Source organism: Tenrec ecaudatus, chromosome X, assembly GCF_050624435.1.
Source record: "Tenrec ecaudatus isolate mTenEca1 chromosome X, mTenEca1.hap1, whole genome shotgun sequence".
In the NCBI taxonomy this organism is placed as follows: Eukaryota; Metazoa; Chordata; class Mammalia; order Afrosoricida; family Tenrecidae; genus Tenrec; species Tenrec ecaudatus.
This window is the reverse complement of record NC_134548.1, coordinates 84815199-84829473: the sequence shown is the minus strand read 5'-3', so window position 1 is coordinate 84829473 and position 14275 is coordinate 84815199. Positions and strand designations below refer to the sequence as shown.

Genomic DNA, 14275 nt, shown 5'->3' with positions numbered 1-14275 from the left:
CAGACCCATTGGAGGGCCGGACTATAGCTAAAAAAAACTATGGTCAAATTCCTATGCACACTACACATACCTGATTTTGAAGTAAAAAACAAAATGGGGGCAAAAACACCCAGTGCCTGGATAAATGTCCTCTGCGGGCCGCATGTGGCCCGCGGTCCGTAGTTTGAGGACGCCTGCTCTAGGCATTAGCAAAGGTAATATGAACTGGATAATATAAAAAAGATAGTTATAGGAAGGGGATTTGAAGAATGTGGGGGGAAATTTCATTATCATTAAACTCCATTTTTCTGGGGATTTTTGAAGACCACTCCTAACTACAAGTTACAGCCACATGTTCAGCTGCAAGCACGAGGACTGCTAATTTTTGACTGTAGTAGAGTACTTATGATAGGCATAAGCATTCTGTGTACAGCCCAAAATTCAATAACTCTTTCCTAGAGAGGCGATAACACTTTTGTATTTAATATCCTGTAACTTAAATACTATCATGAAGAGTTAATTCATCTTATATGATAATTAAGGGAATATATGAGGGAAAATAAAAATATTTACTACACACATATTCATAACAAAATAAGGAAGGAAATATTCATGAACAGCCCTCATGTTTGCAGCTTGGCATGTGGCTATAGCTGTTGACTGTGATGGTCACATATCAACTTGGCGAGGCTATGGTGCTACGGTGTCTAGTTGTTTGGTCAAACAGTATTTTAGATGCTGCTGTGAAAGTGTTTTGCTGATTTAATTAGCATTTAGAATCAGTTAACTCCCAGTAAAGGAGATTACTGCTGATCATATGGGCAGGCCTCATTCAGCTAGTTGAAAGCCTTAGGAAAAAACCAAGGCTTCCGGAGAAAAAGGAATTCTGCCTCAAGTCTGTAACCTAGATATCTTGCCTAATTTCTGCTCTGTCGCCTGGCTTATAGATTTCAGATTCAAGATTTCTAAAGTTGCCTCCTAATCTACAGATTTTGCACTTATGAGCTTCCATAATCACATGAGCCACCTTCTTAGACCACTGTGTGTGTGTGTGTGTGTGTCTAGCCTATTGACTCTGTTTCTCTGAAGAACTGTGACTAATAGCAATAATTTCCCAAATGATAGGCCATAGAACTCACCCTTATCAAAACCACATCAGCTGCTTCAATGGCTACATCTGTGCCTGTGCCGATGGCAATTCCAACATTAGCCATTGCCAAAGCTGGGGAGTCATTTATTCCATCTCCTACCATTGCTACCCGTTTCCCCTCCTCTTGAAGTTGCTTCACCTTAGCAACCTTGTGGGAAGGTAGAACTTCAGCAAACACTTTCGTAATGCCAACCTACATGTGGGAAAATAACAGTTAATTTCAAGTATATTACTGAGTATCTGAAACACACTTAGCAATAATGAACCCTCATTTTCATCCATGAGTTATGCAAATTTTATAAAACTGATAATGTCCAGTGTTCTTTAAAAAAATGTAGAGAAAGGAACTCTCTTACACACTGCTGGTGAGTGTGAAAACTGGTCTTGTATTTGTAAGGTCTGGCAGCATCTATCCAATATGCGTATCCTTTGGCCCAGTAATTCTTCTTGCTACAAATTGGACATACCCAGGAACAAAAAGATGCATGCCTGAGGATGTTCATTATTGCACAGTTTCTATCAACAAAATTTGGAAAACCATCTAAATGTTCATCATTAGGGGGATCATTAAACAAATTTAATATTTCTATGCCATGATATTCTATGTATAAATATAAAAAGAATAAAGTAATTTTATATGTTCAGGTGTGGGAAAAAGTGCTGATCCATATTGCTACATTAAAAAATAGCAAAGTTCTGAACAATCTGTATAAAAATGATCCAAGTGATGTTGAACATACTAAAACTATACATGTGTATATAAACATATGAAAAATTCTGGAGGAAAAAAGACTGGACAGGGAGTATGGGAAACAGATGACACACATCTTACTTTATATCCACCTATATTGTTACATACAAGTATTCGCATATGACTGGTATTGTTTAAGAGAGAAGACAGTCCAAAATGGAAAAAAATAAGAAACGTTTTGGAAATCAGGAATATTTGCAATTCAGTAGCAGAAAAATAATATGTCAAAATGATGCATTAGGAAAATTGTTTTAGCAGTGCCGTTCATGGTGCATGAAGCCATTGTCCTGATTTAGGCATGATATCATGAAAGCCTGGTTTAGGCTGGCACGGATTACAATATGAGCAACACTTTAAAGGAAGCATCAATAAAAACGGATATACAGTGTCACGCAGCAAACAGTTTTCACATATAATAGTAATGCACAAAGTTAAAAGACTTTCCAGCATGACATATCATTTTTTCTTTGAGAAACCAGCTAGGGCTACTCAATAATAATTAAAATAACAGATAATATTAAACTCTTTTAGAGTCTGAAGGCAAAAACAGGAAATGGATATCAGAATTAGAAGTTAGTAAATGCATTCTCCCACAATAAGTAAGTAAAACCGGTTACCTGAGAAGCAATAGATCTAGCTGTTTTACTGTTGTCGCCAGTCATCAGAACTACTTCTAGGCCCATAGATTTCAGAATATGGACAGCCAATTCTGCTTCAGGCTTTACTGTATCAGCAATGGCTATCAACCCACACAGCTCATCTAATAATATAGAAACCGCAAAAGAGAGCTTTACATTTAGTGAAAGAATCAAAATATTGTGACATAAAATTTCAGAAATCATTAAGTAACATTGTTCTCTGGTTGCCTTGACTCAAAATATCGCTAAGCCCAAACACTGTGCTTCAAACACTGCAACAAGCCTCAATATTTAGTTAGGAAAATCCCTAGAATGAGAAAGGTATAACTAGTAATTATGTGTGTGTATAAATACATACATACATACACACAAACACGTTAGGGGTTCCCACTAGTGAGATAAAAGTAAACGAAGGTCTTAACCATTGCCATTGAAGCAACTAAGGAGGGCAGAGTTGCTCCAGAGGGTCTCCAAGACTGTAAACCTTAGAGGCACAGACAGTCTCAGCTTTCCACTGTGGAGCAGACAGTAGGTGTGAACCACCAACCTTATGGTAAGCAGTCCCAAACTTAATCCAAAGCATCTTATTAGAGACCTTTTCGTTCTTTAGGTAGATGTTTACCAAGAGTCTCAAATATCTTCACTAACTTAGAGGCAAATAAAAATTAATGTTTTTGCCTCTTTGTAAGGTAGTGATTGAAGACAAAAATTACCATTTTACACTAGAAAAACAAATCACTCCAAATCCTTATTTTATTCTATTTTTTAAAAATAAAAATACTTTCTTCTTTTTCCTGGTCCTAGAAAAGCTATAATAAAGATACCACCTTCATATTTAGCAAGGATTATAAATGTTGACTCATTCATTTCACAGCTAGAAATTAACCAAAGAAATAATTTAACAGAAGCACCAAAACCTCAAAGATGCTTACTCTAATATTACTCACAAAGCTGAATATTAGAAATAGCCCAAATTTCTAAGAACAGAGGATTAAACTAATTATGGTATACATATTTGATAAATCATGCTTCATTAAACAAAAGCATTTAGCAGCACTGGAAAATACTTAATATTTATTATTAAACAAAATAAAGTGGAATAAAATAATATGTATCCAAATCCACTGCCCACTGTTACTGAGTTGATTCCCATTCAACTCACTGACATGTCACAGCGACCTTACAGGGACAGGAGTATAAAGCCCGTCTTTCTCCCTCGGAGTGGCTGGTGGTTTCAAAGTGCTGATCTTTTGGGTCACAGCTGAACGAGTAACAACTACACCACCAGGGCACCTTTCCTTCTCATTATGACCCAATATAAGGCTTCCAGGGTTATAAATTCTTATGGCAGCAGGAGAGCCCACGTTTGAACCAACAACCTCGTGATTAGCAGCTCAATGCTTACCTGACAGCAACACCAGGGATACTTATTTATACAAGGGATTTTACATTTTTATTCACCTTTTTTGAGCTATAACATATATATAATATACCCATTAAAATAGTCTATGTATTAATATTATAATTATGTAAAATATTCATATAAATTAACAAACCCAGAAATATATAAAATTACAACTGACACTGTGTTAGGATGATGAAATTATAGTGTTATTTTACTTGGCTAATGTTTTAGGTTTTTTAAATTAATATATTTTTCCTTTTCATGAAAACCTGCATAGCAAGACCCAGTCCCATTCCAGAGTTTCAAAATATAACGATCCGTTACACTGGTTATATTCTTCACATTGCATCAGCGTTCTCATTATTTCTGTTCCAGTTGTTTCACTCTCATTAACTTCAACTCTCTGTCTCCCAACTTTCTCGTCGATATTTTAAAATAGCTTTTGACTAGTTGGTCTAGTATAATTCTTTAAAAGAAATACTCTAGGGTGACAACCTTTACATTTTGAGCTAAAGTGTTACTTCAGGTAACGTTGCCCGGAGGGGACAGTTTCAAGGTTTGGAGAATGACTCGAGACCATGCCTTGAAGACGCCTCCAGCTCCTTAAGTCCAGTGAGCCTGGATTCCTTTAAAATGTGAAGTTCTAGGTCCTATTGCTGCCCCTTTTATCAGGCTATATCCACAGTGTCACTGATCAGAACGTTCAGCAGTAGTAGCCTGACACCATAGAGTTCTTCTAGTCTCAAGGGAGAGGTTCCTTCTCTGATTCTTGGGTTTGCCTCCCGTTCTTTTGTTCCAGACAAATAGAGATCAATAGTAGTATCTTATATAGTCAATTGTAAGTTTTTAAGACATTAGACTCACCATACTTGGAGATAAAACATAAACTTTGAGAACTGTATTATGACAACTGACTGAACTGTCCTATGATACCATGACCCTGAGTCATCCAACCAAGAGAACTAATCCCATGAGATGGCTGGTTATGTCTAATTAGTATTAGCATGTGTAGTACCCTTCCCTTTGGGGTTCTTGTTATTGTTGCAAATATATATAAATAACCTAGTATTTGGTTAACCATCCTTTTTTCCTTTGTACAGTTTATTGATATCAATTACATCAGCGATGCTGTGCACATTTCACCTCCATTTGGTGCCATCTTTCCTACTACTATAAACAAAAAGTGACTGCTACCTAGCAAGTGCTCTCTTCTTTCCCACCCCAGACCAAGGGTAACCACTAAGCACTTCAGTTTCTGTACACTCACCTAATGATTTCATTTTATAAATACAATACCTTTCCTTTTATGATTGACCTTTTTTTGCTGAATATAATGTCACCTAGATTGATCCACATTGTAAGATGTTTTAGGAACTTTTTGTTCTTTATTGCGAAGTTAGTGTCTATTGTGTGTATGTACCACATTTTGCTTATCCATTCATCCACTGATAGACATGTAGGTTGATTCCATCTTTTTGACATTGTGAAGGGTGCTGCAATGTATACAGGGGTGCATATGTCTGCTCATGTCACTTCTGTTAGAGCCCTCATCTAGGGAATGGAGTGGCTGGCCTATATAGTGATTCTCCCTCTCATTTCAAAGCTTTGCTCCTAGATTTTCTTGGAAGAATTTTATGGTATTAGAGACAACGTTTAGATCCTTGATTCATTTCTAATTGCTTTTGTTTTATTTTATTTATGAGGTGTGGACCTTGCTTCATATTTCTGAGTGGAAGTTCCGTTTTACCAGACCCGTTTGTTGAACAGACTGTTGCTTTCTTCTTGAATGGATTTGGCTCCCTTGCCAACAATCAATTGACCATAGATGTATTTACTTCTGGGCTTTCTATCCTATTGTATTGGTTACTGTGATTATCATTAAACCAGTACCAGGATATTTTGATTTGGGTAGCTGTGTGGTGTATTCTGAAGTCAGAAAGTATTGGGCCTCCTACTTTGGTCTTCTTTAAAATTGTTTTGACAATAATGGGTCTATTGTCTTTCCATATAAAACTGAATATTAGGGGGACTGTTCTAAGATTGATGTGGGGGTGATTGTACAATTCTATGTGATATTATTTAATGAATGAACTATTGAAATATATGATATGTAAACTACTTGCAAATAAAGCTGCTGGAAAACACTAAAAATTAAGGACTAGGATTTCCCCATTTCTGTAAAGAGTGCTAATAGAATATTGATCAGGATTGTGTTGTATGTGTAGGTCACTCCTGATAGTACTGACATCTTAACTGAAGTCTTCCGGTCTATGTCAACAGAATTTTATCATTTTCATTGTATAAGACTTTCACAGCCCTGGGTAAGTTACTCCTATTTTATAGTCTCTTCAAAACTGCTGCAAATGGAGCTGCTTTCTCCTTTTCAGATTTCTAATTGTCAATGTATAAAAACCCAACTGACTTTTGTGTGGTAACCTTGGGTCTTGCAACCTGGCTAAATTCCTCTATTAGTTCTAAACACATTTTATTTCTATTTTTTAAATCATTTTGTTGGGGGCTCTTATAACATTTCATACATCAATTTTATCGAGCATACTTATAAATATGCTGCCATCATCATTTTCTAAACATTTACTATTTGAACCCTTAGTATCAGCCCCCCCCCACAATCCCTTGATAAATTATAAATTATAATTATTTTAATATCTTACACTGACTGCTGTCTCCCTTCACCCACGTTTCTGTGGTTCGACTCCCTTGGGTCGTGTGTCAATCTTTGCCATTGGTTGCCCCCTCCTCCCTCTCCCTTTCCCCTACCCTCCTGGTATCACTACTCCCATTTCTGTCTGAGGGTTTTAGCTGACCTGAATTCTGTGTTTCATGAGCTCTTTTCCCTTATCTGTATCTGTGTACGTGCTCTGGTCTAGCCAGAAGTGAAAGGCAAGACTGAGTCCGGGGGGTTGAGGGAGGGGGGTTGGGAAGCCTCAAAGAACCAGAGGAATATTTTGTGTTTCATCAGTGCTATACTGCGCCCTAGTTGGCTCATCCCATCCTTGTGACCCCTTTATGAGTGGATGTCCTATTGTCAATAGATGGGGTTTGGGTCTCTGCTCCATCCCCCACTGGTTCTCAACAATATGTTTTTTTGTTTGTGGTTTTCTGGCACCTGTTACCTGATTCTGTTGACATCTCATGATCGCACAGGCTGATGTGCTTCTTCTATGTAGGCTTCTTGCTTCTCTGCTAAATGGCTGCTTGTTTAACTTCAAGCCTTTAAGATTCCAGATGCTATATTATTTGATGGCTGTGCACCATCAGCTTTCTTCACATGGTTAAGCACCCATTTTGTCTTCAGTGATTGTGTCAGGAGGGTGAGCATCACAGAATGCCAAGTTGTTAGAATAAAATGCTCTTGAATTGAGGGAGGGCTTGAGCAGAGGCCAAAAGTCCGTCCACTTCCTCAATGTATTGCTACATAGGCCAACACCTCCATTTTTATGAATTAATATATATATATACATAAGTGCAATCTATGTTTATACCTCTTTCCATAGTTTAGCTTCCTAGATCTTTCCTCTGCTAAACACATTTTAGAAGATTCTTTGGGGTTTTCTATATTTAAGATCATATCATCTATGAAGAGAGACAGCTTTACCTCTAAGCTATAATTTTCTTTAAATGTTGGCTATGGAAGAAAATGGTAAGGCAAGGAAAACGCAAGAGAATTTTTCATTAATCTTTAACAATTATGCATTACTAATATTTTCAAATTGATCTATAATTACTCTTACAGTTCAGAAAGCTCTCAAAAGTGCGCATAAAACAATAACCAAGATCACAACACTGAATCGGCATACTTATGAAAAACCTTACCATCAACTGCCACCAGTACAGCAGTCCGGCCTCTTCTCTCATGCTCAATCATGGCGCTATCTACATCACTATTAATGACGAGACCATTTCTAATCATCCACTCCCGGTTACCGATGAGGACTTTGTATTGCTGTGCATTCGGAGCCTCTGAAACAAAAGCACAGAATATTGCGTGAGTTCATTTAATCTTTATGAAAACCCTCTGAGGCGAGTTCTTCCTAGTTAGTCTTATATAGCTACTACTTTTTTCCCTTAATTTCTTTTTCTTATTAGTGGGATTTAATACATATAACATATCACTCCACATTTCAGTCATGCCACGTAGAATTGTACAACTGCAACCACAATCCGTTTCCAACCATTCTTTTTCTACATGAACTCCTTGACATGGTCTCCCTTTTGCCTCCCCACCACCACTGTATTCCCCTCTCCCCAAACCCCTTATTCTACTTGCTGTCCCTATGGATTCATCAATCCTGGGTTTCATATACCGAAAACCGGAAAACATGTAACACAGCCTCAAGAGGGTGACCTCCATTGACATAAGACCTCTGAGATACACTCGAGCACGAATGAACAAATTAAATATAGCCTACAGTAGTTAGTCTCAAACTTCTAAGTAATAGAGTATGCTCTCTCTTGATTCTAGGTCTTTGTAGTTCATCTTTCTACCATTACCCAGACTATCTGTACCCTTCTGCACCAAATAGCACAGCCCCTCATCCCCTTCCAGTTTAAATCATGCTTTCTTATAAAGTTTCCCTTTGACTTTCTATACAAATTCAATTGAACTCAATCTGTTTATTGTATATCAGTAGCTTAAGAGTTGTCGGGCAATTATACACCTTTGTTGATGAGATGTAATCAACTAATATGACCCTTCTGGCCATAATCATGTTTGTGATATATTATAAATTCTAGCTGCTATCCTTGTAGTTATAATCCCATTTTGGAGGGTGTTCTCTGTTATACTAATGGACAGGCTTAAAATGATGTGTATTCTGAGTCTGTACTTTACTAGAAGGTGTGAACCAGGTTGCCTCCTGTTGCTTCCTTGGCAATGTGGTCAGCTGATGGACAAAAACCATACTTCCATAAAAACCATTCCTCTGTGTATAAGAGAATTATCTCGGAAGAGAGAGGGAATTCCCAGGCCATCGCGGAAAAAGAGCCACTAGCAGAGAATGTGCAAGATTCCTCCTTGCTTAAAGGGGCAGAGGCAGTAGAGGACATTACCCACTGAGACCAGAAGTCAAGGCAAGGAGATGACGAGGCAGAGCAAAGGGGCAGTACAGAGACTATTAGACTATTAGAATGTGAGGCAGAGCAGCAGACAGGCTGCGTCTCATGGACACAGAAGCCAAGGGACCACATGGCTGAGTGGCTGAAGCTCAGAGAGAGAGAGCAAGAGACTTGACAGCTGGCTAAAGAGAGGTACGGATACCTGGTTTTGATATCTTGTTAACAGTCCTAATTAATTGTGAGTATTGGCTAGAAGTTCTGTAGGGCTATTGAAATGAACTACTGAACCCAGAAGCAAAGTAGAGTGTCATAGAAGGAATGGTTGGTGTCAGAACAGAGAATGGAGGGTGGAGGCATGTCTGACCCGTGCTTCGTAGGCTGGTAAAGGACTGGATTCTCTTGTGCAACCAAAAGAAATCAGATGTGGCACCAGTGCCATTCTCTTCCAATTGGTTTGTCTAATTTTAACCTGGTGACTCCTTACTTTAAATGGCCCTTAATAAATCTGACAAATCTACTATTGTTCCCTAATCCATCCATCCTCTACTTCAAATCTCTCCCTTTAAAACCCTCATTTCTCCTCCTCCAGTCTCATAACAGATGACTTGGCTTTCTACTTCAGAAAGGAAACAGAAGCAATCAGAAAGAAACATCTAGAAGCTCTCGTGTTTATCCAACCGCCTGTGCCTGTGCCTGTGTTTTTCCTTCGGTTGTTTCAAACTGCCCTTTCTACCTTTCAAGGCCAGCTCTTCTTTAGAGCCTCCACCCTTTACCTATTCTAGAACATGAACACCCCAAAATTCTCTCCTCTCTGTCTTGCACCCCGACATCTTCTTTCTTTAATAGGCTATTCCTGTTGGCGTTGGGTACCACTGAATTGGCTGCAACTCACAGAGACCTTTTGTAGAAAAGAGTGAAATATCACCTAGTTCCGCACCAGCATCTCAACTATTGGTATGTTTGAAAGCAGGGACTCAAGCAGATACTTGTATAGTAATTTTCATTCCACCTTTATTTGCACTAGCCAAAAAGTTGAACTGACGCAGTGTCCATCAATTGGTGAGTGGATTAACAAAACATGGTATACACATATGAGGGAATATTTAGCCACAAATAGAAATAAAGTTTTGATACAATCTACAACATGGATGAATCTTGAAAACGTGAAGTAAATCAGACACTAAGTGAAAAAAAATCAGATACAAAGGACAAATAATAGTACAGAATCCTACTTACGTAAAATATCTAGAATACACAAATTCCTAGAGATAAAAAGTAGACTGGAGGTTATGAGATAGGGAGCAGTGTTTTCCACTAATATACTAATATACTGCTGGCTTCCTTTAATTCAAAGATTAGAAACAAATAAACTAAGAAAAAAATCCAAACTCACTGCAAAGAGTCAATTCCAACTGATAGTGACCTATGGGACAGGACAGAATTGTTCACATGGGTTTCCCAGACTGTAACTTGATGGAAGTAGGAAATCCCATCTTTCTCCCTCAGAGCGGCAGCTGTTATTTGTTAATGGGTAAAAAGTTTCTGAAGGGAGGGAGTCTGGATAATAGTGATGTTTTCTCAACAGTAAATGTACTTAATCATTAAATTGGTTATATCTATAGCTATACACATACAAATGATATCCAAATATTTTACCAAGAATACACCAAATGCATGGCAATACACACACGCACTTTTTACAGTGTTCTTGTGGTAGCGTAAAGTGGTGCCGCCCCCGAGAGGCCACCACAATGAAAGAAAGAAAAAGCAGCAGCAAAGGGGCAGAATCGAGAAAGCACGCTCTCCGAGGAGTTAGTCAAGAGAAGATTAAAATTGAGTGATTCACTGGGCAACATGACAGATCCTTCTCCTTAGTCATTCTGGGAAAACAGCAACAGAATACAAGCCAGAAAACATTATTTATATATATAATTCTTTATATAAAAATAAGCGAGGTAATTTGCTAGGGAGTTAGGGAGTCATAAAAAATTTGAAAGATGTAAAAGCTTTGGAGTAGCTGGGGTGAAAAATAGAACTGCTGACTCAAAACAGATCATCTAAGTGCTGCACCTCATCACCCTGTGGTGGTGTCCAGAAACACAGAGCTGTTCTACAGCAACCTGAGCAAACTGAAGACTACCGATGGTGGAGTCGAATTGAGAGAATAAAATCATGATGGCAATGTTTCTTTCTTATGTTCAGAGTTATAAAGCTGGTCATTGGTCCATAGGTTCCCCATACCTGGTACTATAAAGAAAATGTACTTACTTGAAAGTTGGGTATCAATAATCAAGGAAGGAGAATTTGATGTCTGTTCATTACTTGTATCAATTTGAACCAGGGATTCATTTTTAATATTCTTTTCTTCTGTCTGACAGCTTTTCTTTTGAAGCAAACCTTCAATGTTGGTGACTTTACAACTAATACCACAACCTGGCACAACCTGGAAATCCAAGCAGGTACCCAAGGTTTCAGTGTCCAGCTCCTAAACAAACAGAAACAAAAAGATTCCCTTTGTTGTTGTCATCATTCCAAGGCCATCCATTAGCGTGTTTCAAGACTCCAAAACCAAAACAAACCCTTTGCCTTCGAGTTGATGCCAACTCACAGTCCTAAAGGACAGAGTAGAGCGGTCCCATATTTTCCAAGGCTAGACATTTTTATGGAAGATGACGGTTACATCTTTCTCCTGGAGAGCACCTAGTGGTTTCAAACTGATGACATTTCTATTAGCAGCTAAGCATTTAACTAATATACTGCTGGCTTCCTTTAATTCAAAGATTAGAAACAAATAAACAAACAAAAAAAACCCAAACTCACTGCAATAGAGTCAATCCTAACTTATAGAGACCTATGGGACAGGATAGAATTGTTCACATGGGTTTCCCAGACTGTAACTTTTTTTTTTTTTTTACCCAGACTGTAACTTAATGGAAGTAGGAAATCCCATCTTTCTCACTCAGAGCGGCAGGTAGTTTCAAACAGCTGACTTTATGGTTAGGCACCCAACATGTAACCACTACGCCACCAGGGCGCAATCAAAATAGTTCAAATAAAATGACATTTTCTACTTGACAGTGGATTTTGATATGGATAAAGGCATAGAGTGTTGAGCATCCTATCCAGAATTACAAGAAACACTTCAGAATCTTTTATTTCTAATTCCAATCTCTGAATTTTTCATGAGTTTGGGAAAGAAAATATAGGAAGTTTTTCAATATGTTCTGACCACTCCAATACAGAAACACAAATTAAAATTTTAACTCTATAGTTAGTTAAACCAGGTTTTCTATTCAGTACAGGGAAAAGGGTAACAGAGAGCAGGTCCTTCAGTTATCAGAGTGCTCTCTAGCATGAATTGGCCTCCTTGGTGAGCCATGGAATTCTGGTGACCGTCAACACTTCCTGCCTCTCTGTCATCATCCTCTATGTTGTTTGACTTGGGGATAAGTTGAAAAAAGAATTGTAAAATCATAATATTAATGGTAGAAATGGCCACATTTTCACTGTAAAATTAATGTGATATAATTTACAAATAACTTAAACAAATGGGAAAAATTACAGACAACTCCATGGAAATGTTGGCAAAGAATACATGCAGACAGGTTAGAGAAAAAGATATACAAATGGCCAAGAGACATAGGAGATGATCAATCTCATTTATAAAAAAAGAAATGCAAAGCCAACCGTTAAGGAGTACAGTTTTCACACTTTGAACTGGAAAAAACAAAATACTGGCAACAGTGTGGGGAAATGGGCATTGATAACTTTTGGTGGCAGTATACTGGCACAACCATTCATGTAAGTAATATTTGCGATACGGGTATTGTAATACTCATCTAAATTTAACCTTATGCATCCTTTAATCTATCAATTAAATAGTCATGTAATCTACAGATAAACTTGCAAACGCTGACAAAAATGTTTACTGTAAGAGAAAAACTAAACAAGACTCCAACCAATTATGCATTGAAATTAAGGCAGATCTGTAATGTTTTGATATGGGAAAATACTTTAATAAGGTTTTTAAAAAATACCAAAAAGTGGTCACTGTATATGATCTTACTATATAGAGTTTAAACAGTAATAACTAAACATTAGGGGGCTTCAATAAGTTTGTGGGACAATTCCATTATCTTTTCATCCCCTTTTCCCACAAACTTTATGAAAATCTCTCATGTATATGTTGGCATTCACATTAAAAACTATTAACAGGTATACAACTTTGTGAATATATCATTGCTATTGTTTGAGTGGGTTCTGACTCATAGTGACCCCATGTACAATAAAAAATCTGTATTAAATATATGAGGAAATGTCCAACAGTAAATTTGGGCACATTAAAGACGTAAATTGCATACTTTAAAAAGATTAACTTTACAACACATTAACTACTTATTAATATAGTTTTTCCAATTAATAACTGTATTGTATAGTTCTCGGTTACCAGAGAAAAAGTTGTGAAACTTTAAAGCAGCTGTTCTCAACCTGTGGGTCGCAACCCCTTTGGGGGTCGAAAGACCTTTTCACAGCGGTAGCCTAAGACCATGGGAAAACACATATTTCCGATGGTCTTAAGAACTGAGACACTGCTCCTCTATCTGTCTCCAGGAGGGTCCGCCCACATGCAGATATGCCCATATACGAGTACCCGGTGTGAAGACTGTTACCCATGCTACACCATGCTTAAAGACAAAATTTCATTTACTTGTCATTAGAAATCAATATTTTACAATATAGTATTACATATTGTTTTTGTGATTAATCGCTATGCTTTAATTATGTTCAACTTATAACAATGATAAACATCCTACATATCAGATAAATATTTACATGACGAATCATAATAGTAGCAAAATTACAGTTATGAAGAAGCAACAAAAATAATCGTATGTTTTGGGGGGTCACCACAATATGAGGAACTGTATTAAAGGGTCGCAGCATTAGGAAGGTGGAGAACCACTGCTTTAGAGAGAGGAAACAAGAAAGTGGGAAATGAGTCTTTTACTTTACATGACGTAATTCAAACCAATTTTCATTTTCTACATGAATATGTATTGCTTCTACTATTGAATTTTTTATGTCAACAGGAGTTGTCTATGTGACAGAATTATCATTGAGTTGTTTCCAGAAATCAATAGAGGCATGTATTGTTTTATTGCATTTTTCTTTGCTGCATTTTTTGGGTAAATTTAATATTTGCATCAACCCTGCATAAAACAAGTCTATTGGCATCATTTTTCCAACAGAATGTAATCACTTAGTGGTTTTGTGCT

The 14275-nt window shown here is 37.4% G+C and overlaps 1 protein-coding gene across 2 annotated transcripts in view; it reads right to left on the bottom strand.

The window, feature by feature from the left end:
• Positions 1–14275, bottom strand: part of ATP7A (ATPase copper transporting alpha) — a 164133-nt gene that overhangs the window by 31743 nt on the left and 118115 nt on the right. For both annotated transcript variants that reach the window (XM_075539506.1, XM_075539507.1), the window contains 4 exons: positions 11268–11484; positions 7758–7904; positions 2498–2640; positions 1119–1322 (listed from right to left, as the gene is read on the bottom strand). In XM_075539506.1, the coding sequence (XP_075395621.1) occupies positions 1119–1322; positions 2498–2640; positions 7758–7904; positions 11268–11484 (711 nt within the window). The remainder of the gene's footprint in view (positions 1–1118; positions 1323–2497; positions 2641–7757; positions 7905–11267; positions 11485–14275) is intronic.